This window comes from Rhodotorula toruloides (genome assembly GCF_000320785.1).
Source record: "Rhodotorula toruloides NP11 unplaced genomic scaffold Scaffold9, whole genome shotgun sequence".
Lineage (NCBI taxonomy): Eukaryota > Fungi > Basidiomycota > Microbotryomycetes > Sporidiobolales > Sporidiobolaceae > Rhodotorula > Rhodotorula toruloides.
The window spans coordinates 378,280-399,131 of NW_015622969.1; the positions used below are offsets into that span (position 1 = coordinate 378,280).

The 20,852-nt window shown below is 61.2% G+C and overlaps 11 protein-coding genes across 11 annotated transcripts; 4 read left to right on the plus strand and 7 right to left on the minus strand.

The window, feature by feature from the left end:
• Positions 1–92: 92 nt before the first annotated feature.
• RHTO_08081 (microfibrillar-associated protein 1) lies at positions 93–2,227 on the minus strand (the record flags this gene model as incomplete). Its single annotated transcript, XM_016421735.1, has 8 exons — positions 93–614; positions 673–915; positions 988–1,147; positions 1,207–1,330; positions 1,387–1,526; positions 1,582–1,658; positions 1,717–1,799; positions 1,903–2,227. The coding sequence occupies 8 exons, from the start codon at positions 2,225–2,227 to the stop codon at positions 93–95; spliced, it is 1,674 nt and encodes a 557-aa protein (XP_016273847.1).
• Positions 2,228–2,628: 401 nt separating this feature from the next.
• Positions 2,629–4,268, minus strand: RHTO_08082 (geranylgeranyl transferase type-2 subunit alpha; the record flags this gene model as incomplete). Its single annotated transcript, XM_016421736.1, has 9 exons — positions 2,629–2,657; positions 2,719–2,886; positions 2,951–3,022; positions 3,084–3,167; positions 3,235–3,486; positions 3,563–3,750; positions 3,810–3,937; positions 4,072–4,197; positions 4,266–4,268. 9 exons carry the CDS (start codon positions 4,266–4,268, stop codon positions 2,629–2,631), a joined length of 1,050 nt encoding a protein of 349 aa, XP_016273848.1.
• A 123-nt stretch (positions 4,269–4,391) lies between these two features.
• RHTO_08083 (stress responsive A/B barrel domain containing protein) lies at positions 4,392–4,795 on the plus strand (the record flags this gene model as incomplete). Its single annotated transcript, XM_016421737.1, has 2 exons — positions 4,392–4,580; positions 4,637–4,795. 2 exons carry the CDS (start codon positions 4,392–4,394, stop codon positions 4,793–4,795), a joined length of 348 nt encoding a protein of 115 aa, XP_016273849.1.
• A 359-nt stretch (positions 4,796–5,154) lies between these two features.
• RHTO_08084 (TPR and SET domain containing protein) lies at positions 5,155–7,247 on the minus strand (the record flags this gene model as incomplete). The annotated part of the gene is made up of 3 exons (XM_016421738.1): positions 5,155–5,956; positions 6,018–6,312; positions 6,386–7,247. The coding sequence occupies 3 exons, from the start codon at positions 7,245–7,247 to the stop codon at positions 5,155–5,157; spliced, it is 1,959 nt and encodes a 652-aa protein (XP_016273850.1).
• A 689-nt stretch (positions 7,248–7,936) lies between these two features.
• RHTO_08085 (TPR and SET domain containing protein) lies at positions 7,937–10,047 on the minus strand (the record flags this gene model as incomplete). The annotated part of the gene is made up of 3 exons (XM_016421739.1): positions 7,937–8,768; positions 8,836–9,130; positions 9,204–10,047. 3 exons carry the CDS (start codon positions 10,045–10,047, stop codon positions 7,937–7,939), a joined length of 1,971 nt encoding a protein of 656 aa, XP_016273851.1.
• A 333-nt stretch (positions 10,048–10,380) lies between these two features.
• RHTO_08086 (Forkhead-associated (FHA) domain containing protein) lies at positions 10,381–11,877 on the minus strand (the record flags this gene model as incomplete). The annotated part of the gene is made up of 2 exons (XM_016421740.1): positions 10,381–11,170; positions 11,231–11,877. 2 exons carry the CDS (start codon positions 11,875–11,877, stop codon positions 10,381–10,383), a joined length of 1,437 nt encoding a protein of 478 aa, XP_016273852.1.
• Positions 11,878–12,340: 463 nt separating this feature from the next.
• Positions 12,341–13,856, plus strand: RHTO_08087 (macrophage activating glycoprotein; the record flags this gene model as incomplete). Its single annotated transcript, XM_016421741.1, has 5 exons — positions 12,341–12,725; positions 12,799–13,047; positions 13,106–13,144; positions 13,201–13,586; positions 13,650–13,856. The coding sequence occupies 5 exons, from the start codon at positions 12,341–12,343 to the stop codon at positions 13,854–13,856; spliced, it is 1,266 nt and encodes a 421-aa protein (XP_016273853.1).
• A 141-nt stretch (positions 13,857–13,997) lies between these two features.
• On the minus strand, positions 13,998–15,351 carry RHTO_08088 (ubiquitin carboxyl-terminal hydrolase L5; the record flags this gene model as incomplete). The annotated part of the gene is made up of 7 exons (XM_016421742.1): positions 13,998–14,162; positions 14,223–14,430; positions 14,487–14,742; positions 14,803–14,921; positions 14,994–15,095; positions 15,149–15,257; positions 15,315–15,351. 7 exons carry the CDS (start codon positions 15,349–15,351, stop codon positions 13,998–14,000), a joined length of 996 nt encoding a protein of 331 aa, XP_016273854.1.
• Positions 15,352–15,478: 127 nt separating this feature from the next.
• On the plus strand, positions 15,479–16,073 carry RHTO_08089 (uncharacterized protein; the record flags this gene model as incomplete). The annotated part of the gene is made up of 3 exons (XM_016421743.1): positions 15,479–15,674; positions 15,743–15,944; positions 16,001–16,073. 3 exons carry the CDS (start codon positions 15,479–15,481, stop codon positions 16,071–16,073), a joined length of 471 nt encoding a protein of 156 aa, XP_016273855.1.
• A 408-nt stretch (positions 16,074–16,481) lies between these two features.
• Positions 16,482–19,160, plus strand: RHTO_08090 (xaa-pro aminopeptidase; the record flags this gene model as incomplete). Its single annotated transcript, XM_016421744.1, has 13 exons — positions 16,482–16,696; positions 16,752–16,784; positions 16,844–16,885; positions 16,951–17,113; positions 17,171–17,363; positions 17,423–17,790; positions 17,845–17,952; positions 18,011–18,124; positions 18,182–18,221; positions 18,293–18,380; positions 18,436–18,621; positions 18,687–18,933; positions 19,011–19,160. The coding sequence occupies 13 exons, from the start codon at positions 16,482–16,484 to the stop codon at positions 19,158–19,160; spliced, it is 1,947 nt and encodes a 648-aa protein (XP_016273856.1).
• A 251-nt stretch (positions 19,161–19,411) lies between these two features.
• Positions 19,412–20,592, minus strand: RHTO_08091 (superoxide dismutase, Fe-Mn family; the record flags this gene model as incomplete). The annotated part of the gene is made up of 7 exons (XM_016421745.1): positions 19,412–19,516; positions 19,581–19,679; positions 19,776–19,982; positions 20,042–20,055; positions 20,123–20,210; positions 20,323–20,337; positions 20,401–20,592. 7 exons carry the CDS (start codon positions 20,590–20,592, stop codon positions 19,412–19,414), a joined length of 720 nt encoding a protein of 239 aa, XP_016273857.1.
• Between the last annotated feature and the right edge of the window lie 260 nt (positions 20,593–20,852).

The following is a 20,852-nucleotide window of genomic DNA, read 5'->3' on the forward strand; positions in this document are numbered from 1 at the left end:
GCAAGCACGCGCTGTCTTCCTTTCGTCGAAGTGAGCGTACACAGAAGCTAGACGACAGCTGCGAGTTGCAGTAAGCACGCTCAAGACTCCGCTCAATAATCCAGTCGCCTGCGCTTGTCGTCTCGATCCCGTCGGTCGCGCTCGTCCCTGTCCCGCCCGCTGTATCCGCCTCGTTCGCCTCGCCCAGGACTCCTGCTGCGACTCCTGCTGCGCCGCCGGTAGTCCCTGTCGCGGTCGCGGTCGTCCCGTCCCGAGCCAGACGAGCGAGAGTAATCCTCGTCTCTTCGCCCGCCGTACCGGTCCTTCTCCCTTCCATCGCTTCGATCGTAGTCGCGGTATCTCGGCGGCGAACGACTCCGATCTCTTCGCTCCCGGCTCCTCGACCTCCGCCTATCGCCTCCTCCGCCTCGCCTGTCGTCGTCTCCTCGTCCATAGCCAATCCCGCCTCGTCGTCCGCTGCTTCCGCCTGGTGCGAAGCGGTCGTCGGATGGTGGAGGAGGCCGACGAGCAGCCCAGCCAGCGTCGCCACCTGTTCGTGCGGCCGAGGAGTTGGCGCCTGAGGCAGAGGCGGAGGTCGAGGCGCCTTCGTTAAGTTGCGGGCAGTCGCGCTTGAGCTGCAGCGAATGAATCTTCAGAGAGAGACCGTGAAGAGAGCGAGAGGGGGAGACGCACGTGAGGCCCGCCGCACAGGAAACATCCGCCATCTTTTCCTCCGCCCGCTCCGCCACCAGGACCCGACGGCTTTCCCCACCCTCCACTGGTCCGACTCGTATCCTCAGCGGCCAAGTGCGTGTACTTGGTCTGATGCGCCTTGCCGAAGTTGCGCTTTTGCATGACGGCGGGAAGGGAGGAGACGTCAGTGATGGTCGATGCCGTCGGCGCAGTGTAGTCGTGCTTCTTGAGGATGTCGAGGTCCTGTAACGTTGATCGATTCCAGCAGCGTCAGCTTCAAGCGAGATCTTCGCATCTGACCGGCGCTTCACGCACCTGGTGGAAGACACCCTTGTGGTGGTACTTCTGCAGGAAGACCTGCTGTCCCTTCTTCTTCTCTTTCCTCGTCTTGTCCGCGCGCTCCATATCCTCCTTGAGACGCAGCTCCTCGGGAAGTGCACGACGAGCCTCGACTTCCTCGCGGATCTTTTCGAGTCTAGCACGCGAAAAAGGTTAGTAGGGTTCGTGGCGAGCTCCGGGAGGATGGGTACACACGCATAGCGGGCCTCGCGGTCCCTTTTCAACCGCATCAGCTCGCGCAACTTCCACGCCTCGAACTCGCCTTCCGGGTCGAGACCGTCGGTGTCGTCGACGTCGGGGTGCGTCTCCTCCGCTTCCTCTGCGATCGATCTTAGGTCAGCATATCCGTGAGGAGAAAGCAGCGGAGCAACGCACTCGTCGAGATCTCCCTGACGATACTCTCCGCGACCAGCGCCTTCGCCTCCTCTCGTCGCTTCTTCTCCTCAGCTTCCCGCTGCGCCTCCAAAGCTTCGGCGTCGAGCTCCTTCTTCTCAGCGAGCGTGTCGCGATTCCGTCTGCGGGAAGAATGGTCAGCAAGTTCTGTGAGGGGAAGACCGGGAGTGCACTCACTTCGAAACGAAGACAGGCTTGTAGATCGGTTTCAGGGGCTCCTCTTCCTCAGAATCGGTCTCGTACTCGCTCGAATCCTGCTCAATCAGAAGGTCAGCCAGAGTGGACGAGGGGGCGAAGCAGAGGAATCCTCACCTCTTCTTCAGCGGCAGCGGAAGCTTGTGGTCGGAAAGTCGGCTTTGTAGGTGCAGCAGCGCGTTCTTCCTCGCTGTCCGTCTCTGCAAAAGAGGAGGAGGGTGGAAGGAAGGAACCGGCTCCCAAAAGTCAGTACCCTCCTCGTGCTGACCAGACTGACGGAATGGAGCGATGGCGAAGACATACCGTACTCTCCCTCACTGCTCTCCATCTCTGTTCTTCCCACCTCGTCCTTGCCGCCGACCTTGACCTTACCCGCCTTGTCAACCTCGACCTCGCGAAGGGCGACGTTGATTCTCCCGGCGGGCGCAGTGTCTCGCCGTGTAGCAGAGAACTCCTGCACTTGCTCGTCCGCTTCATCTTGGTCCGCGCCGCCTTCCCCCTCGACCTGCTGCTGCTGTTCCTCCTCATCGGAGTCGTCGTCTGAAGCGACAGGAACAGGCGCCTTCCCTGGCCTGTAGCGGCCAACTGGACGCAGCGGCTGCGTGAGCTTGCCGCGCGAGCCGTTCATGCTGTCGCTGGCTGTGCTTGAGCGTGTCGAGACGGTGGGGTCGCGCGAGACTGATGAGGTGAAGGTGGGTGTTCGTGGCTAGATGGGGCGGATTGCACGAGCGACGGGCGAATGAGCAGTACTGCTCAGGCAGCAGAGAGCTCTAACAGCGCAGCAAGGTGGGGAAGGATGAAAGCGGCAGGGAGTGACGGAGGACAACCCTCTCAAGGCGAGATTGCCTCGAACAAGTACGCTTGCTAGGACGTTTGGCACTCCCGCGTCTCGACGCTTACGACGGAAGCCGGCCAAGGCAGGGCAGACACGGCGTTTGCCAGTTTCAGGCCAATAGAGGCGAAAGGCGAACGAAAGCGAGCGGACCGCAATGGATGCCCATTCGTGTCGATTCAGTGGCGCACTACAGTTCATCGTCGTGCTGGCAAGATCTGGAGACCTGGCGGGGCTTGGAAGCGTTGGCAGTGCCCAAATCGCGAGAGAAGGGACGACCGACGCACATAAGTCCTGATACCGCGCTCTCCGCATCGGGTCCACCTCCTTCAGTTTGCCGAGCATCTCGACACAGGCCAGATTGAGCTCCTCCCGCTCAGACCGAGTCGCGTCACCTTCTGCCTCGAGTAGCCGGACGAGCAGCCGCTTGTAGTGGACGAGCGAGTCGAGGCACCCTGCGAGGGCAGGAACCTGTCAGCGTACAATAACGACTGCGAAGGCGAGTGGGAACAGACGCACATCGGCTGTCGGGCTCTTCTTCGAGTAGCTCGTCGATTCCCTCGATCTCTCGCCGAACGAGGGGCATCGTGCCTGCTCCAGGACGCGGCTGTCAGCATCCGAAAATCCTCGGCTAGTTGTAAACGAATCACACCTTCGCCAAGAAGCCACCGGTGATACAGCCACGCGCTCTGGTCGTTTGGATCTGACCAGATTGCCTGCTTGACAAGCTCGAACTCTGTGGCCGAGCAGAACGGAGAAGGTTATGACGACGGGTCGACTGAGCATAGACGAGGACGACGCACCCTGATCTACTCGCTCCAACCGCTCTTTCGCATCAGGTCCCCAGCCTTTCTCGTCCCACAGCTTCGTCAACAGCTTCGTTCGGTAATGCCAGGCGCTGAAATTGCTGAAGTTGGCAGAGATCTTGCGCGTCGTGAAGGCGAGTTCCGACTCGGTCGTTGGTCGAGGGAGAGGTTTCGAGCGAGAGGAGGAGGGATCGGAAGGCAGGGCGAGGATGGAGGAGACGAGGTACCGCCGGTAATCCCAGCTGTGGACTGCCGCACGAGACGGCACAATACGACGTCAATCGGGCTGGACTCGGTCGTAGGGCTCGGAAGACGCGGAACGCACAGTTGCGCGCGTCCTTTTCGAGATACATCTCGACCATCTTGATCTCCCAGCCCCAGTCTGCATCTGGCATAGTCTCCAAGACCCACTTGCGGTGCTCCCACAGACAGTACACTTTCGGATTCTGCTGGAGGGACGCCATTGTGAGCTGAAGGTCGCCTTCGAGGATCCGTTGTCGCGTCTCGGCGTCACTGGTGGACGAGAGCGCAGGTCAGCCGGGGACTGTGGCACGGCCCCGCAGCGAACGCACGCATCCTTGAGCAGCCCGTTGAGCAGGATTCGCCGCCTGATGCCCCATCCCGTCTGAAGCTCGGGATTGAACGAGAGCAACCGCGTCGTGAGGTCGAGCGCTTCTTGCGTGTACTCTTTGGATGCTGCCTGTTGCGCACAACCGGTCGTCAGCTTCCTCTAGCCCTTCGTCGGCGAGATATCCCCCCCGCTCCTCCTCATCAGTTCAACGGCGTCGGGACCCCTCCTGTGCTCGCTGCAGCAGCTGAACGAGCGAGACGCACCTTCTGCTGGACTGCCTGCAGCAGACTGCGATACTCGTCGACCCGCTTCTGCTCCTTCTCGCGCTTCTTCCGCTCGACCTCTGCCGAATCCGCGACCGGCGGGATGCGCGATCTCCTGACGCCGTGCTGCGACGAGCGGGTAGGCGGTCAATGCGACTGCTCGTTCAGGATGACAAAGGAGCTGTCTGGCTTACCATGCGGGTTCCACGAGGTGTGTAAGCTGTGCTGTGCCGAGGTGGAGGACGAGGTGGAGGGGAAGCCCCTCTCTGCCTCTCGCACATCACTCGCTGGATCCCAGAGAGCTCAACTCTGGCTCAAAGATGGGCCTGATCACGCACATCGTCGCCTTCAAGTACAAGGACGGGACCACCGACGCGGAGAAGCACCTTGTCGCCTCCTCCTTCCTCGCCCTCCAAGACCAGTGCAAGCTCCAGGGAACGGAGGAGAACTACCTATCGGTGACTGGCGGATCCAACAACTCTCCCGAGAGCTTCAACAAGGGCTGCGAGGTGCATTGACCCTCCTTGTCCTTCTCCAACGTCGCTAATCTTCTCAGCACGTACAGCACGCCTGGGTCGTGACGTTCCGGAATCTGCAAGAGCGCGACTACTACCTCGACAAGGATCCGGCGCATCAGGCGTTCAAGGAGAAGGCATTGCCATTCATCGTGGACGCCTTTGTGTTCGACTTTGAGCAGGGAACCTTTGCCTCTACTCGCCCGTAACCTTCGCCGATACGTCAAAGAAAAGAGAACAATTGTGGAGTTGTGCACGAGCTACAGCGACCGTTGCAGCGAGATGCCTGTGCCTTCGTTGCCTCCGCCCTTCGACAGACAATGCCGATGCTCCCTCCGCTTGCCCGGGTTATCTCTCCGCTCAACGATGCGAAAGGACAAGCGAGATTCGGATTGCATTAGACGCAGAGAGTCGGCTCAGACGAAGCATGCGAAGAGCAAGAGGAAAGATTGAAGAGCTCCTTGCGAATGCGCGACGCGGATCGGGGTCACTGACGAAGCGACGACTGGCGCGGTCGTTCAAGCGCCGCACCCTACGGCTTGAGGTCGTGAAGAAGCTGGTCGAGCCCTCATCGCTGGACATGCTCGGCATGGCGGTCGATGAACGCGTCCCAGTCGTCGCCGTGGACAAGCCTGCTCATCTTCGCAGCAGCGCTGAACCACTTGCGCCCTTCGACGACGTCGCCCTTGACGCGTGCATGGTGACCCGCGATAGAGATCAGCTCAAGCGGGGCGACTGAGCCCTCAAAGGCTGGGGCGGCGCGGACTTCGATGCGGTCTGCGTGCTCCTCGACGATGGCGCCTAAGAAGCGAAGGTACTCGAGGGTGTAATGGTCCGCGGCATCGAAGGACAGGGCATTGCGGAGGATGCTGGCGAAGAACAGGCAAGCGCCTGCAAGGTGAGGACGGAAGGTGCTGCTCCCGGCCGAGTACGTCAGCTCGAGCGCGGCGACGTGGTCCTGGAACTCGAGGATGGGAGCGAAGACTTCAGGCGAAAGCCCTTCCGAGAGTTGCTGACTAATCTGCGAAACCTTCGGGAGAGTCTGGTCGTGCAGTTCGTTACGCTTCGCGATCTGTTCTGCCGTGTCGTGCTTCTCGTCGAGGCAGTACGCGCATTTGCAGCCGTCCGGGAAGTGTGCTGCGAGGATGTAGGGGCGACGGGAGTGAAGCGGATCGACGTAGGAAAGGCAGACTTCCTCGCCCTCCTTGATCGGAACGCGTGCTCGGGCCATTTTGACGTCGCATATCTCCTCGCGAGCCGCGTTGGGGACGCAGGAATGGTTGAGAAGAGACATGCGAAGGTGCAGGCTGGACCCAGGGTCGAGCGTCGAGCCTTTTGAACGCTCGAGTGACCCCTCGCGCCATCCGAAGCTGTGGAGATTGTGAGATCGTTAGCTCGGGGATCGGACGTAGCATGAGGGAGCGGACGCACCTGTTCGTTGCGCAGATTGACTCGAGGCGGATCGTGCCGAGCTGGACAGACTCGTCCTCCTGGGGAAGCGGACGTTGGTCGAGGGATTCGAAGGCGACGTCGCAACTCGCCGGCAGGACCTTGCTGTGCAGACTGTGGACGAAGGGCACAAGCGACGGGTCCTCCTTGAGCACGTGAGCGAGTCGCTGGGCGAGCTGATACAGCGAGAGCTGCCAGGCGCGGTTGCCGCCGAATGGGAAAACCCTGGACGGGTCGCTGGCGTCGTGCTGGTCGCCGACGACGATAGCCTTGTCGACTGCGGACACGCAAGGCAAGCATGAGCGTTAGCAAGGACTTGACAGTCGATTGAGAAGGTCGAGAGGACGGACCCAGGAGGAGTTCGCCCGCCTCGATATCCCTCGTCGCGACAACACCGCGTCCTCCGCCACGTCCCTCCATGTTGACGAGCTTGATGGGACCGATGAAGTCGCCGGCATCGAGCCTCGTCTCCGTTTCCGCGATCTTTTCCAGCTTGCGCCAGTCGTAGCTGCCCTCCTCGCTCTCGCGGATCTTGCGCTGCACTCGCTCCAGTCCTTCGACCGCCTCGCTGGCCGCGGCGTTGATGTCGAGGGCCTTCTTGTACTGCTCGAGCGCGAGCGTGAGGTGGCGCATCCCTTCCAGTGCGCGAGCGAGGCGGATGGTGGCCTTCACCCTCGCGTTCGACGGCCCGACAACTCCCTCGTCGAGCTGCTTGAGGACAAATGAGCTGTCGTGGTAGGTGGAAGCGAAGTTTGCGAGGCGGAGGTGAGCTTGCGAGCGATTGTGGCGGAGAAGGAGGCGGACTTCGGGGGCGACGTCGCGAGAAAGGCCTTCGTCGTAGATCTTGACAGCAATCTCGAGGTCGCCCTGCTGAAAGTACCGGTTTCCGAGAGCGCAGAAGTCGAACTGGTCGGGCAATTCGTCGACGGTGAAGCCTGGGATCTGCTCGACGATGCTGCCAGGGCGAGGATTGGTGTTCTTGACCCCGCCGGGCGCGACGAGGATGAAGTTCGTCCCGTGCAGCTTCAGGGCGATTTTGGCGTACACGATGGCCCGCTCTTCCACCGTCTTTCCCTGCAAGTCCTCCAGCGACAAGTTTGCTGCGCAGACGCTTTTGAAGTTGGGATGGCGCAGTGTCGATTGAAGCGTACGCGTGTCGATGCCGAGGCCCATGAACGGGTAATCGCTGCGCGTCGTGCTGCGCGAACTCATCAGAGCGGCGGGAGGGGCGAATCGCAAGGGGGAGGGGGCGAGGGGGATGTGCAAGTGAAGAACGGCGGTCCTCGCGAAAGGGCGTGCGCGCAGCCGTGCGAGCATCGACAGAGCCGCTCAGGACGTACGACGAGGAAGAGCGAAGCCGGACAGTCCGCGGAGGCGAGTGGCGAAAGGGAAGGGGTGAGGAGGAGGAGGAGGGGACGTTGCAAGGCTCAGCGAGGTCAACCTCGTTGATTGGAGACACGACACGCACAGTATGTCCGGAAAAATGCTTCAGGTAAGCTTGCGAAGCTGCCTCTGCTCTCTCACTCTCGAAGGAGTCTCTAGCCAGGGAAGCCTGCCCTACCTGCATGCAGGGCGAAGAGAAAGCAAACGCGGCATTGCAGGAGGTGAAAGCGAGGACTTGTGGCTGTATAGAAACGAGCGAGGCGCGAGAACCTGGGGGACAAGCAAGGTCAGCAAACTCGGCGGGAAGTGCTCGTCTGAGCTGGCACTCTTACCTTGTGATGCTGTGGGGGTGTGTGGATCAAGCGAGCGTATCGTTGTAGAAGGCGAAGCGAAGCGAAGCGAAGCGGGAAAGGGGAGAACGAGTCGAAGCGAGGAAGGTCCTGCGCGACAAGCGCAAGCGAAGTCAGCACGTCGCTCAGTCTGGGCACCACGAGTGAGAGGAGCGCAGACGCACCATGTCACACCCTGCACTCTTCGAGCAAGCCGTTAAGGCCGAGCTTTTGGACATCCGCTTGGTGGCGCTCGACGAAGCGGTCCCAGTCATCCGAGTAAAGCGCCTTGCTCATATCGAACGCCGCGAGCGTCCACCTGCGCGCATTCTTTCCCTCGCCCTCGAGCCTTGCCAAGTAGCTGGCAACCTTGAGGAGACTCGAAACGGCGCTGTCCTCGTCCTCGAACGGGATTGCGACGATGCGAATGCGGTCCTGCTCGTCGTCAACGACGAGGCCGGCAGCTTCGAGGGATGCCAAGCGATACTTGATCGCCAAGTGCATCACCGGCACCTTGGAGTAGAGGCACATGTCGCTCATCGCGCGGTAGACCTCAATCAGGTCGAGGCGGAAGACGCGCTGGGCTGAGTAGGTCCTCTCGACGCGAGCGATGTGGTCGAGAAAGCACAGCACGAAGTCGGGAGTGCGGTCCGCAAGGGTGCTGAACTGGCGAACCTGCTTGCCGAGTTCGGTGTCGCTGCCGAGGAGAGCCTTGCGCTGCTTGACCTGGGCGGGACTGTCGAGAGCTTCGTCGAGGCAGTACGCACACTTGCAGCCGTCGGGGAAGTGCCCCGCGAGGATGTAGGGGCGACGGCTGTGCATCGGGCCGATGTAACGCAGGCAGACTTCTTCGCCCTCCTTGATGGGAACGCGCGCGCGGATGAGTTTGACGTCGCGGAGTCCCTGGATGACGGTGTTCGGGACGCAGTTGTGGTTGAGGAGGGACATGCGGAGGTGCAGGCCAGATCCGGCGTCGAGTGCCGAGTTCGCGCGGTCGAGAGACTCGCCGCAGCGCTGGAAGCTGCGAGCGGCGCGGGACCGTCAGCATTGGCAGGGTCATTGGAAAAGCTAGAGTGGACAGAACGCACCCGTTCGTCGAGCAAATTGACTCGAGACGGATCTTGTCGAGCTGGACGGAGTCGTCCTCCTGGGGAAGCTGACGGTGGTCGAGGGATTCGAAGGCGAGATCGTAAGTCGCTGGCTGGACCTTGCTGTGAAGGCTGTAGACGAAGGGCTCGAGCGAAGGATCCTCCTTGATGAGGCTGGCGAGCCTCTGTGCGGACTGGTACATCGAGAGCTGCCAGGCGGCTTGTCCGCCGAAGAGGAAGGCCTTGGATGGGTCGCTGGCAGGGTTGGGCTCTCCAACGACAATAGCTTTGTCGACTACAGACATGCGAGGCTCGGACAGTGATCAGCGAGACGTCGAAAAGCGATTGAGAAGGTTGGAGGGACGAACCGATGAGCAGCTCGCCCGCCTCGATGCTCCTCGTAGCGACAAGTCCGCGCCCTCCACCGCGTCCCTCCATCTTGACGAGCTTGACCGGTCCGACAAAGTCGCCGACGTCGAGCCTCATGTTGGTCTTGGCCTGCTTCTCGAGCTCGCGCCAATCGTACTCGCCCTCGTTCGTCTCGCGGAGCTTGCGCTCGATGCGCTTCTTGCCCTCCGCACCCTCCTTGCTGCCGGCATCGAGTTCAACGACCTTGGCGAAGTGCTCGAGCGCGAGCGTGAGGTGACGCATGCCTTCGAAAGCGCGAGCGAGGCGGAGAGTCGCCTTCAACCTCGCCTGGGATGGTCCGGTAACGCCTTTGTCGAGCTCCTTGAGGACAAACGAGCTGTCGTGATAGGCCGAAGCGAAGTTCTCGAGGCGAAGGTGGACCTGCGCGCGGTTAAGGCGGAGGAGGAGGCGCAACTCGGGCGAGGGGTTGCGCGCGAGGCCTTCGGTGTACGCCTTGACGGCTTCGGCATCTCGCCTGAGCTTGAAGAACTCGTTTCCGAGCGCCTTGAAGTCGAAGTCGTCCGGAAGTTTGTCGACGGGCACTTGAGGCGGCACGAAGTGGTAAGTATCCTCCGTGAGCGTCGGACCGCCGGTCGGCATCAAACCTTGCGTGCCGTGAGTGGTGAGGAGCGTAGAGAAAGCCTTTTCGAGGGTCGGAAACGCGTCCATCGCCTTCGAGGTCTGCACATTCTTCAGGAGGTTGTCGAACAGCTCCGGCGCGTAAATGATCCCCTTGCACTGCGAGGTGTCCATACCGGCACGCCGCATAGCGTCGAGCACCTTGGCGAGGTCCGGCTGCGCCATCGTGAGCAGCGAGTGAGTGGCGAGAGGGAGAGGATTGCGATGAGGCGAAGTCGGACAGGCGGCGCTGTTTGCGGACGCCGGTCCCCGTGCGTCAGCTACTGTGAGTGTTTTCAGTGAGCAGAGAAACGGTACAAACGGTTCGCGCGGGCAGGACGGACGAAGCGAAGGAGAGAGGCGGAGGAGAGGGAGGAAGGAGGCGCAACGTCTCGCTCAGCCAGACAAGAGACAGAAGCGCAGCTGGTTACTCTCCTTTTCGATGCAATGGGGTCGGCTGCGCTCACCCGGCAGACGCGACCCTGCGGTACTCCCGTCCGCACCTCGACACAGGACAAGCTACACCTCCCTGAACCGCTTGTAACTCCGTTCCCGGCCCACATCCCTCCAATCCCGCTTAACGCCGTTCCCGTCGCCTGAGCCGCCCTCGCCGTTCGAGCCGTTCGCGACCTTTTCGACGCCGACGACCAGCTCGCGACTGCCCAGTCCCGGCCGGGCCTCCCGCTCTGCCGCGTACGTTCGCGCCTCGATGAGCGTCCCCAGTCCGCCGTTCGTGCGACCGTTCGGTGCTGTAGTGCTCGCACCGCCGCCAAGCTTGGACAGGAGTTGCGCGCCCTTCGAGTCTGTCGCGAAAGGGTTGGCCGGTGATGCGGGCTTTGGCGCAGAGGCGGACGATGCTGCAGCTGTTGCAACCGACGAAGCGCCGGGTACGGTGAAGAAGGGGCTGCTGGCGGGTTTTGCGGCGGGAGGGAGGGAAGCGCCTGCGTCCCGCTGTCGTCGCGCGGCTGCCCGGTCCACGAAAGCCGCCTTTTTCGGCTTCGGTGCTGGCGTTGCGTCTGAGACTGCCGAGTCGTGCGAGACTGGCGGTCGTGCCGATGATTTCGCCGACGACGCAGGCTTGAGCAGCTTGGCCTTCAAGCCAGCCATCTGCTCCCTCCGCTCCTGCTCCTTCTGCTCTTTTGTCTTGGTCGTATAGTTGTTGGGCGCTGGACTCGCGCCGGAGGAGCTGTCGGAAGGAGCGGAGATGAGGGGAATGAGATTGGAAGAATCGGAAGCGACAGCGCAGGTTGAGCAGGCGAAAGTTGGGTGGATGTGGACGGAGAAGGTGGTCGATCCGGTGCGGATGGTGCTGTGGCGACACTCTGTCAGTACCTCGCTGCCAAGGCAGAGAAACGGAGCTGCGGCGCACTCGAGATGATGTAGACGGTGAGGAACCGAGGCAACCTTGGGTTCAGAAAGACGTATCGCCTCCCCGCTCCGGTCGCTGCTGATGAAGGTGCCATGTGTGCTGCCATTGTCGACGATGGCCCAGTACCCTCCATCCTCCGTTTCGGGATCGAGCGCCCAGAAGAGTGTCGCATGCACTTTGGAGACCGCAAGCTCGCGCAGCCGGATCCGCCGCTCGAAGGACTTGTCTCGCCCGATTGATACGGGCTCAGAAGGGTCGAGAGAGGCCACCGTTTGCGCTGGTGGAAGGACTGACGGGTCGGGTCGTTTCGAGACGACAAGTCGGAGCAAGGGGGCTTTGGCGAACGGGTCCGGCTTGTTCGCCTCGTCCTCCTCATCGGTTCCGTTCCCTGGCCAGACCTGCTCCTCTGGTACAGCGTATGGGTCCGCCTCGCCGTTTGGTCCGTTGTCCTTCGAGTCCTTCTCCTGCTCCGGGACGTTCGTTTGCTCCTGTTCGGCGCCGCCTGCATACTCCCACTCGCCATTCGGCAGCGGCTTGGCCCACTGCTTCGTCTTGAGGTTGAAGTAGAGCGAGAATCGAGGATCCCACGTCCAGTCCGAAGTCGACGGCGCCGCGACTGCCTGCTGCTCGCCGTCGTATGGTAGCATGACCGCGGCGAGCACAACGAGCCTTCTCAGCAAGTTAAGAAAGCTTGAGGCGTTGTTGAAGGAGAGCAAGGGTCGTCATCTCGAGCGAGGAGGACTTGTGCAGCGGCCATGACCTCGCTGTGCTCCGACGAGGGTGCCAATGGTCCTTTCAGCTTACTCTGAGCTGACTTTATCCCGCCCAGCTGTCCCTGCGCGCCTGCATCTCGCCGCCCGCCCTTCATCACCTCTTCCGACAAACTCCCGACTGTCTCGACGGCGACGGCTCGAGGGCGTGTCGAACGCGGCTGTATACGATGCTGTGGATCGGATGGAGATGCCAGGATAGCAGGTGGTCCACCAGCGGGAGGAAGAACGCTTCTCTCTGCACGCGCCTCTCCTCGCGTCCTTCCCAGGAGGACTTCGCTTCTCTCCCTCTCTTCCCACCACACCCACGCTCGTTCAGCCTTCGAAGACACTGCCCATTATGCTTGTGCACTCTGCACTCGCCCTCACGCTCGTTTCAACCCTCGCTGGCCCCGTTCTCGCTCGCTCACCGCACGGAGCGCCCGCACCTCACCTTCGTGCCCGCGCCGAAGCTTCGACACCGACTGCCAGCACGCACGCACAGACTAGTCGTGTGGTTGCCGGCGCTGCTACCACCGCAGCAGCCAGCGCGACAGTCACCGCCGCAGCGACGAAGAAGGCCGCCGCCGCCGAAGGATCCCCTCTTCCCCTCACCCAGTACACCTACGCCTACAGCGACATCCCTTATCTCGTCAACCCCTACAAGTCAGTACGAGGCCCACAATCAGGCTACAACATCTGCAACTCGACGACGTCGGGCGACTCGTCGCAGTGCCAGACCCTGAGTACGTTCCCGGCTACTTGACGGGGGCGGACGACGTCCTCAGGTGGTAGAGACGGCTAACCACTCCTGCACAGTCGCCAACGACATCCAGGACTTCTGCCTTTGGGGATCGTCCTTGACCGGCGATGGCCTCGACACCATCGGCGACATCGAGGCTGCCGTCGTCGCGTACTGCACGACGGACAAGCACGGCGCGCGCGTCATCAAGCCTGGCGCAATCACAGGCGTCCAGGTCCTCAAGACACCGGCGTACATCCAGTGGACCGGCTTCATCGACCAGACGGCGCTTCACTTGACCAAGGACGACACGGGAGGCGAGCTTGGTGCGTTTGTCGTCTTCATCTGACTTTCAACGTTCTTTGACAAGTCACTGCACCGCAGACCCGCACGGCGCCGACCTCCAAGGCAACCCTCTCGGCGGTACGTGAACGGCGCCGACTTTCGACGGTCCCGATACTTACGCATAGCGCTCGCAGGTCTTGTTTACTCGACAGGTCTTCCCTCTGGCGACAACCAGACTTACCTGCAGGCCGTCGAGTGGAACAACTTCATCGGCGGCGGCGTCTTCTGCCTCAAGCTCTGCGACCCGGCCTACTACGCCAAACACGGCGACCAATTCTTCTGCCAGAACCGATTCGATCGCATTGGATGCTCCTACAACATGCCCGCCGCCTATCGCGGCGGCGAATTCAGCGTCTGCGACTCGGAGCTTCAAGACATCGTCGGCGTTTACACTGAGAACGGACAGGTCAAGACGTACTCGCAGGAGCCCGAGGGTACTGTGCCGGCTCCGCCATACACGCCGCGCGTTCCCAAGTCGAGCAACTGCAAGACCTTTGCCTCGACCGATCTCTGGGCGGCGGTGCGCGGTCCTTTCGCTTGCCTCCCTTCGCACGTACAGCCTTGCTAACATCGTCGCCTACAGCCCACCACCTCGTCCGCGTCCTCCTCGATGTCGACCGGGCAGACCTCGTCGTCAGCTTCGTCCGCCGGCGTGACCGGCCACCCTGCCGCTGCGTCTGCTGGCTCGAGCGACTCGTCCAAGTCGACCACTGGCAACGGCGCGGCGTTCCTCGTCGCTTCGACCGGCTTCCTCGCGCTCGTCGCGGGCGCCGCCATCGTCCTCGCCTAGACTTTGACCGCCAAAGACACTCGTTCCATACCCTCCCGTCGTTCTCGTTCTCACTCGCTCGCAATTATACCCTTTCTCTGGCCGGCTCACTCTCTCGCAGACGCCGCATCGCAAGCTTTCTGCAACCCGGTGATTTCATGATCAGTCGTCCTCGTCCATCATTTCCCCCTTCCTCCGCTTTTCCTCGATCTTCTGCTTCATCTTCTGCTTCGCTTCATCGATTTGCGGTTTGAGCTTGTCCTGCTTGGCCGATTCGACGAGGAGCGCGTGGACCAACCCAATGTAGTTGTGCCGTCGCAGCGTGTTCTGCGAGACGAGGAAAATCAGTGACGAAACAACTCAGCCCCCGTGATTAGCTGGGCTCACCTCGACCTCCCAGTCCTTCAGCCGCTCCTCGATACCCTGCAGCTTGTCCCGCACATCCACCAACTCAGCCTGCACTTCTCCGCTGCTCTGATCAGCCGCCTCGAGCTCCGCCAGGCGCTTCTGGAGAGCCGTTCGTCGGCCTGTCACAGCGAGAAGGTTGAACATGACCTCGCCGGCAGGGTAGGTCGCGATCCGTCGCTCGAGGACCCTGCGGCAAGATCCGTCAGCGATGACCTTCGTCGACCGAAAAGGAACGCCACGCACTCTCGCGCCATGTCCGTCCACTTCTCCCGCCCTCCAGGAATCTCGCCGTGCGATACCGGCATCGGCTTCAAGCCATCAAGCTCGTACAGCTTGTCGCCAATCGGCAGATACGCGATAAAGTGGTAGGCGTCCTCGTGCTCGTCCTGCGGGCGGTTTTCCTCGAGGTGGAACGGGTCGGAGCGGGCGAACGAGTTGTGCACTTCGCGGATCTTTTCAGAGTTGCTGATCGTCCAGCCGCGCGTCTCCGGGTCGAGGCCTGCGCAGAGAAGCTGGACGAGTGAGTGCGTGCGAGCGAACGCAAGCACGATAGACGGACCTTCGGAGAAGAGCTGCAGGTTACTGAGCTCCTCGCCAAGCTGGACGTTCGGGTCGCGGATGTTGAGCGTCGCATTCAGCAGAGCGATACTTGCGCAAGCGTTGTTGATGACCTGATGACTGGAAGCGGGAGTGTGCGAATCAGTCAGAGGCGATGTCAAGCGGAATTGAAGGAGAGGAGCGAGGGCTCACGCGAAATAGTGTGGACCTGCCGGCTCCTCCAGCTTGCCGTCCATCTTTTCCGGGTCGCCATGCCCGACCCATTTGAACAGGAAGACGAGCGCAAAGACCGGTCTGTGAGCCGCGAGCGGTCAATACCAACCCCCACCTGGAGCGAGAGAGTGAACGGGACAAACTCGAGATCCTGAAGTAGCTGCGCGTCCAAGCCCCACAGCTCCTCGACCTCCAAGCCTCGCACGCCCAGCTCGTGCAGCAAGCCAGTGAAAACACCCGGATCTGGCGGCGCAAGTCGTCAGCGACGGGGTTCGAGGTGATGAGGAACAAGCGGCGCACCAGACTCGGTGAGGGACCAGCCAGCAGATTCTGCCATCTTCTAGAGCAGTTTTGAACGTGTCGAGCAGGTCAAGCGCGCTCAGCGAGGTGAGCGAGAGGGATGGCAGGAGGCGAACCGGTCGAGGAGGAGGTTGGCAAAGACCACCTCGACACTGCTCGCTAGAATGTTCGGCTGGGGCAAGAAAGAGTCTCCACAGGCTGCCGCTGGGCCCTCACAACCCGCTGCGCCGTCCCCACCACCGCCACGAACTTTCGAGTCGCTTGTCGAGGAGGAGCTGCCAATCCAGCGGCACTCGGTCGCGATGCAGGGAGGAATGCCGAGTTGCATGACGCTCTTTGACGACTTTGTGTCCTGCTACTGTGCGTGCCAACCCTCCTCGATAAGTCTCGTCGTCGCTGACCTCGCTTGCCTTCTTTCCCGCGAACAGCTCTTGGCTCGCAGTTCAAGTCGATCTACCGGCACGGCTCGACACGAGACTGCACGCCCAAGTTCGAGGACTTCAAGTTTTGCATGTCGATGCGCAAGCTGAGTGACGAGAAGCGGGAGGACCTCTGGGTCAAGCGACGGGCGGAGTGGTGGGCGCGGAGACGGCTAGGCAGGAGCAGCGAAGACGTCTGGGATGCGAGGAAGTGCGTACAAGCGAGCTGGTCTGGCTCTTTTGCCGGCTAACCTTGACTTTCTGCAGAAACCTCTACACCGATCCGCTCGAAGAGAACCGTCAGGCAACACAAGGTGGCTCGGCAGATGCTACCGCCTAGACGAGATCGATGGCCCGCTGTGCTCGCGCTCCAAGAATGCCAAGTCGACTACACCTCGTCTCCATTGCCTAGACACCCTTCGGTTCGCCTTTCCCTCGCCTCCCTCGCCTCCCTCGCCTGGTCACCTCTCTCCATTCCGCCCGTGTATCATCGTGCATGTTGTTCATCCATATCCTGCGTCTCTTATTCACTGCGATTCCTTCCCTCGACGAGTTTGGAGGATCAGGCATTCGCCTAGTTAACTGCGAGAACGGCGGCGAGAGTGGGAGACTTGGTGGGAGACTCTTTATGGCGGCGCACGACCTCCGCTCTGAGAAGACGTACGTACTGAGATCTTCGGAAGCAAGCCAACGACTGAGAGTTCCCACTTCAACTACTCCCTCCTCTACCCTTCACCGCTCACCGACAATGGGCCTCCTCTCGTGCTTCGGTCCGCTTTTTCCTGCTCGCTCTTCCGCTGCTTCTGTCTGTTCGGAAGCTACGCTTATTGACAAGTCTACGTACGCCCACGTCGAAAAGTGCGAAGCCAAAGCGGCGCACCACGCGGTTCAGAAGGAGGATAGGACGGGCATCAGGCTGGCTGCGCTGAGGCGTGAGATGCAGGACGCCGGAGTAGACGCCTAGTACGTCCAGACTAGACGAGCGCGGGCGTGCTGAGCTGACCTCGAGCGGTCGCAGCGTTATCCCTTCCGCGGACGCTCATGGCAGCGAGTGCGCTTTGAAGCTTCGTGGTGGGCAGACACAGCGTACTGACCAGGTGTGTTATCTAGATGGGTCGGCGCATGCGACGAGCGGCGGGCCTTCATCTCCAAGTACGTCCCCCTACCCTCCTCTCCCCTTTCGAGCCTATCGCTGATTGTCCATACATCTTTCGCAGCTTCACCGGCTCAGCGGGCACCGCTATCGTGACTCCTACCGAAGCGCACCTCTTCACCGACTCCCGGTACTTCGTCCAGGCAGCAAAACAGCTTGATTCGAATTGGACGTTGGAGAAAGTCGGCAGTGCTGGCGTGAAGAATTGGAACGAGTGGCTGCTCGAGGTGCGCAAATCTACTCATTTGATGATACAGTCCATCGCTGACCTTGTTGACGCGCAGTTGCCGAAAGACAGCAAGATCGGCGTCGACGCAGCCCTTCAAGACTACGGCAGCGGCAAGGCGCTCTCACAGTCTGTCAAGAGTCGTGGTCTTGAGCTCGTCTTTCCTGCCGAGAATCTCGTCGATCAGATCTGGCACGACCGACCGTCTCGGACGCAGAAGCCGATCCACGTTCACCCGCTCAAATTCACGGGTGCGCCTCTTCCCGCTTGTTGCTGTCCTCTCCGATGCTGACCTCGCCTCTTTTGACAGGAAAATCGGCGAAAGCCAAGATTGCGGATCTTCGCTCCTACTTGTCTTCGAACTTCCCCACCGCGGAGAACAGCCCATCTCCCTCCTACCTCGTCACCTCCCTCACCGCGATCGCCTGGCTCCTCAACCTCCGCGGCGGCGACATCGCACACAATCCCGTCTTCTACGCCTACGTCCTCGTCGAGAAGGAGACCGTCAAGCTGTGGGTCCAGGAGGAGAGCCTGTCGGATGAGGTTCGAAGCGCGATTGCGGAGTTCGGTGGAGAGATCCGGGACTACAAGAAGGCGCTGGATGAGCTGGCGGAGACGAAGGGGATGGTGGTGACGGACAGCAAGTCGAGCTGGGCGATCGTGGAGCGTCTCGGAGAGGTGCGTTACGTTTCCGCTCGTTCTGTTTCCGTGGTGCTTACTTTGACGTTGCAGGAGAATGTCGAGATTGTCAAGTCGCCTGTCGAGACTGCGCAGGCGGTCAAGAATGAGGTCGAGATTCAGGGCTTCCGCAATGCCTACTTGCGAGATGGTGCAGCTTGGGCGAGTGGCACTTCTTCTCCCACCTTACCGAAAGCTCAAACTGATGCCGCTACTACAGGCTCGTTGGCAAGCGTGGCTGGAAGAGCAGCTCGAGCAAGGGAAGGAGGTGACCGAATGGGATGCTGGCGAGAAGCTGACGAGCTTCCGTAAAGGCGGGCAGTACTTTGCCGGTGTGCGTGTTAAGCTTTGCCTCCCCTGTGTAATAAAGCCACTGACATTGCGACCGCAGCTCGCGTACGAAAACATCTCCGCATCGGGCGAGAATGCCGGTGCGTGCACAGAAGCCCCGTCGGTCGTCACTGTTTGGTTTCACTGACCCACAGATCTTCTGCCCCTGCAGCTCTTCCTCATTACGAGCCTTCCCCGGATCGACCGACGCCCATCTCGCGCGATTCGCCCTACCTGAACGACTCAGGCGCGCAGTACCTGTGCGTTCGAGTGACCTGCCCACTTATCTCGCAATGGCTGACACTCGCCTGACAGCGACGGCACGATTGACACGACCCGCACGATGCATTTCGGCAAACCCACTCGCGAGCAGAAGCGGGCCTTCACGCGAGTCTTGCAGGGCCACATCGCCGTCGACTCGCTCATCTTCCCCGAGGGAACGACGGGTGATGCGATTGATGCGTTGGCCCGGGCGCCGTTGTGGAGCGAAGGGATGAACTAGTCTGTCTCAAGTCTGCTTCGGCTCGCTGGCTTGGCTGACGCTCTTGCTTGATGCTCGCTCTCAGCGGCCACGGTACGGGTCACGGCTTGGGCGAGTACCTCTCCGTGCACGAATCGCAAGTCGGCATCGCGCACAGCGCCGCCTACTTCGGCACGCCCTTCCAGCCCGGCCACACGATGTCGAACGAGCCAGGATACTACGAGGAGCGCTCGTACGGTATCCGACTCGAAAGCGTGCTCATCGTCAAGGAGGTGAAGACGAGGCGGGACTTTGGCGACAGGCGATGGCTCGGCTTTGAGCAGGTGACGATGGTGCGTTCGCGTCTTCCTCCCTTCACTCTCCATCCTCACGTCGGTCTCCGTGCTGATGCCGCCCTTGCGTCACACAGGTGCCGATTCAGACGAAGATGGTCGACTACAGCCTCCTCACGCCGCACGAGAAACGATGGCTGCGCGACCACAACCGCCTGTGTGCCGAGAAGCTGCTCCCGCTCGTCAAGCACGACAAGAGGGCTGAGCGATGGCTCAGGAGGCAGTAGAGGAGGTGGATCATTGTGCAGAGTATCGTTTGCTTCGACGTAAAACGGGATGACCTTCTCAAGCTTCGTTCTGCTCTTCGCTGGATCTTGTAGCTTATCAGTCTCGCCGCGAAAGAGTCTGCAGAACGTGATTGATACTGCGCAGCAGCGGGACTACGGCTACAAGCGGACACACCCCACCTCGTCTACTTCGTCAAGGCGACAGCACTTGCTGGGTTTCGACAGCGACCTGCGCCTCCCCCCTACCCGCCCTACCACCAAGGACGACCCTCGAGCTCAGCAACGAGCCTCGCCTCCGCTTCTTCCCAGTTGATGACGGCGAAGACTTGCTTGAGGTACTCCAGGCGGTTCGTTTTCTGTCAGAGGGAACATTGATCTCGTCTGAGCTGCTGGGGCAGTCGATGCGAAGCCGGGACGCACGTATTGGACAAGGTAGGCATGCTCAAAGCAGTCAATGCCGAGGATGGGGACTTGCCAGGCGAAGGGAAGGTTCTGGTTCGCAGTCGTGATCACCTCGAGCTGTACGCAGGAAAGGGGATCATCTCGGTCAGCTCCATAACCAGCCGAGAAGGGAGCGAGGCGGAAGCGAGACCTGCGAGAAGCAAGCGAGCTCACCGAACGTGACTGCCTGTCCCAAACAGTCCACACCCAGCCACTGCCCCTGATGCCCGATCCGGCGGTCACCATGATGGCGGAAAGCTGCTCGACCGAATCGAATGAAGTCGAGACGTGGTCGTGAAGCGGGCCCGAGGTCGGGAAGAGACTGCCAGTGCCGTTATACTTCGACGACGCCGCTGGGGCGAGACTGCGCCAAAAGAGAGACTGCGCCAAAGGTCCTGTGTGAGTAAGCGAGCGCGACCGAAGCCCAGCGACGCCCTCACGTGGTTGATGTGCCCTGCGCGAGGGAGAGGGAGGCGAGGTCAGCTTGCGAGCATGCTATTTCAGCGAATCGCCTCGCTCACCTCCGCCATTCAAAGCGAGCGACTCGGTGAGCCTCACAACCTCCTCGACGTTGCCGCACTTGATCGCAGTCGACATGTTGGAGACGGCCTGAGGGAGTCGAGGATGGTCAACTCTTCCGTCCTCGGCTCTCATGGCTTCGCGCCGTTCGCGTCGAGGAGCGCATCAGGTTGAGAGCGGTAACGTGCGTGAGGTGGCCAACGTCGTGGTGAAGGCGCTGCGAGCGTAGCGAGTTGAGGGTTAGCTTCTCCGCCCTCGCGCGGTTTCGCCCCGCACGCACCATGATGTCCTCGATGACGAAAGGCTCAAGCGCGTTGTAGGCGTATGGAAGCGGCGGAAGCGAGGCCGGCAAGCTGAAGTTGAGGAAGGGCCCTCCGCAGGCGAGTCCAGCGCAAGTCCCGCTGCGCAGGGCGAGGGGCGCGGCGAGAGCGCACGCGAGTGCAGCGAGGGAGATCAGAAGCTTGCAGAGCATCGTAAGCGAGTACGAGCGAGGGATTCAGGCGAGGTGGCGTAGGAGCGAGTGAAGGGAAGAAGGGAGAGAGGCGTCGAGGCGGATGTCGACCTTTCGACAACCCGCCAGGAGCAGCTAGGGAGGTCAGACGGCTAGAGCTGATATCACGCAATCTACACTGTACAAACGACAGCGAGCTTGTGGGCATGAGAGGAAGGGTTCGGTGCGAGGGGACGAGGCTGAGTGTCTGCTGCTGTGCGAGGGGAGGGAGGCGGACTGGA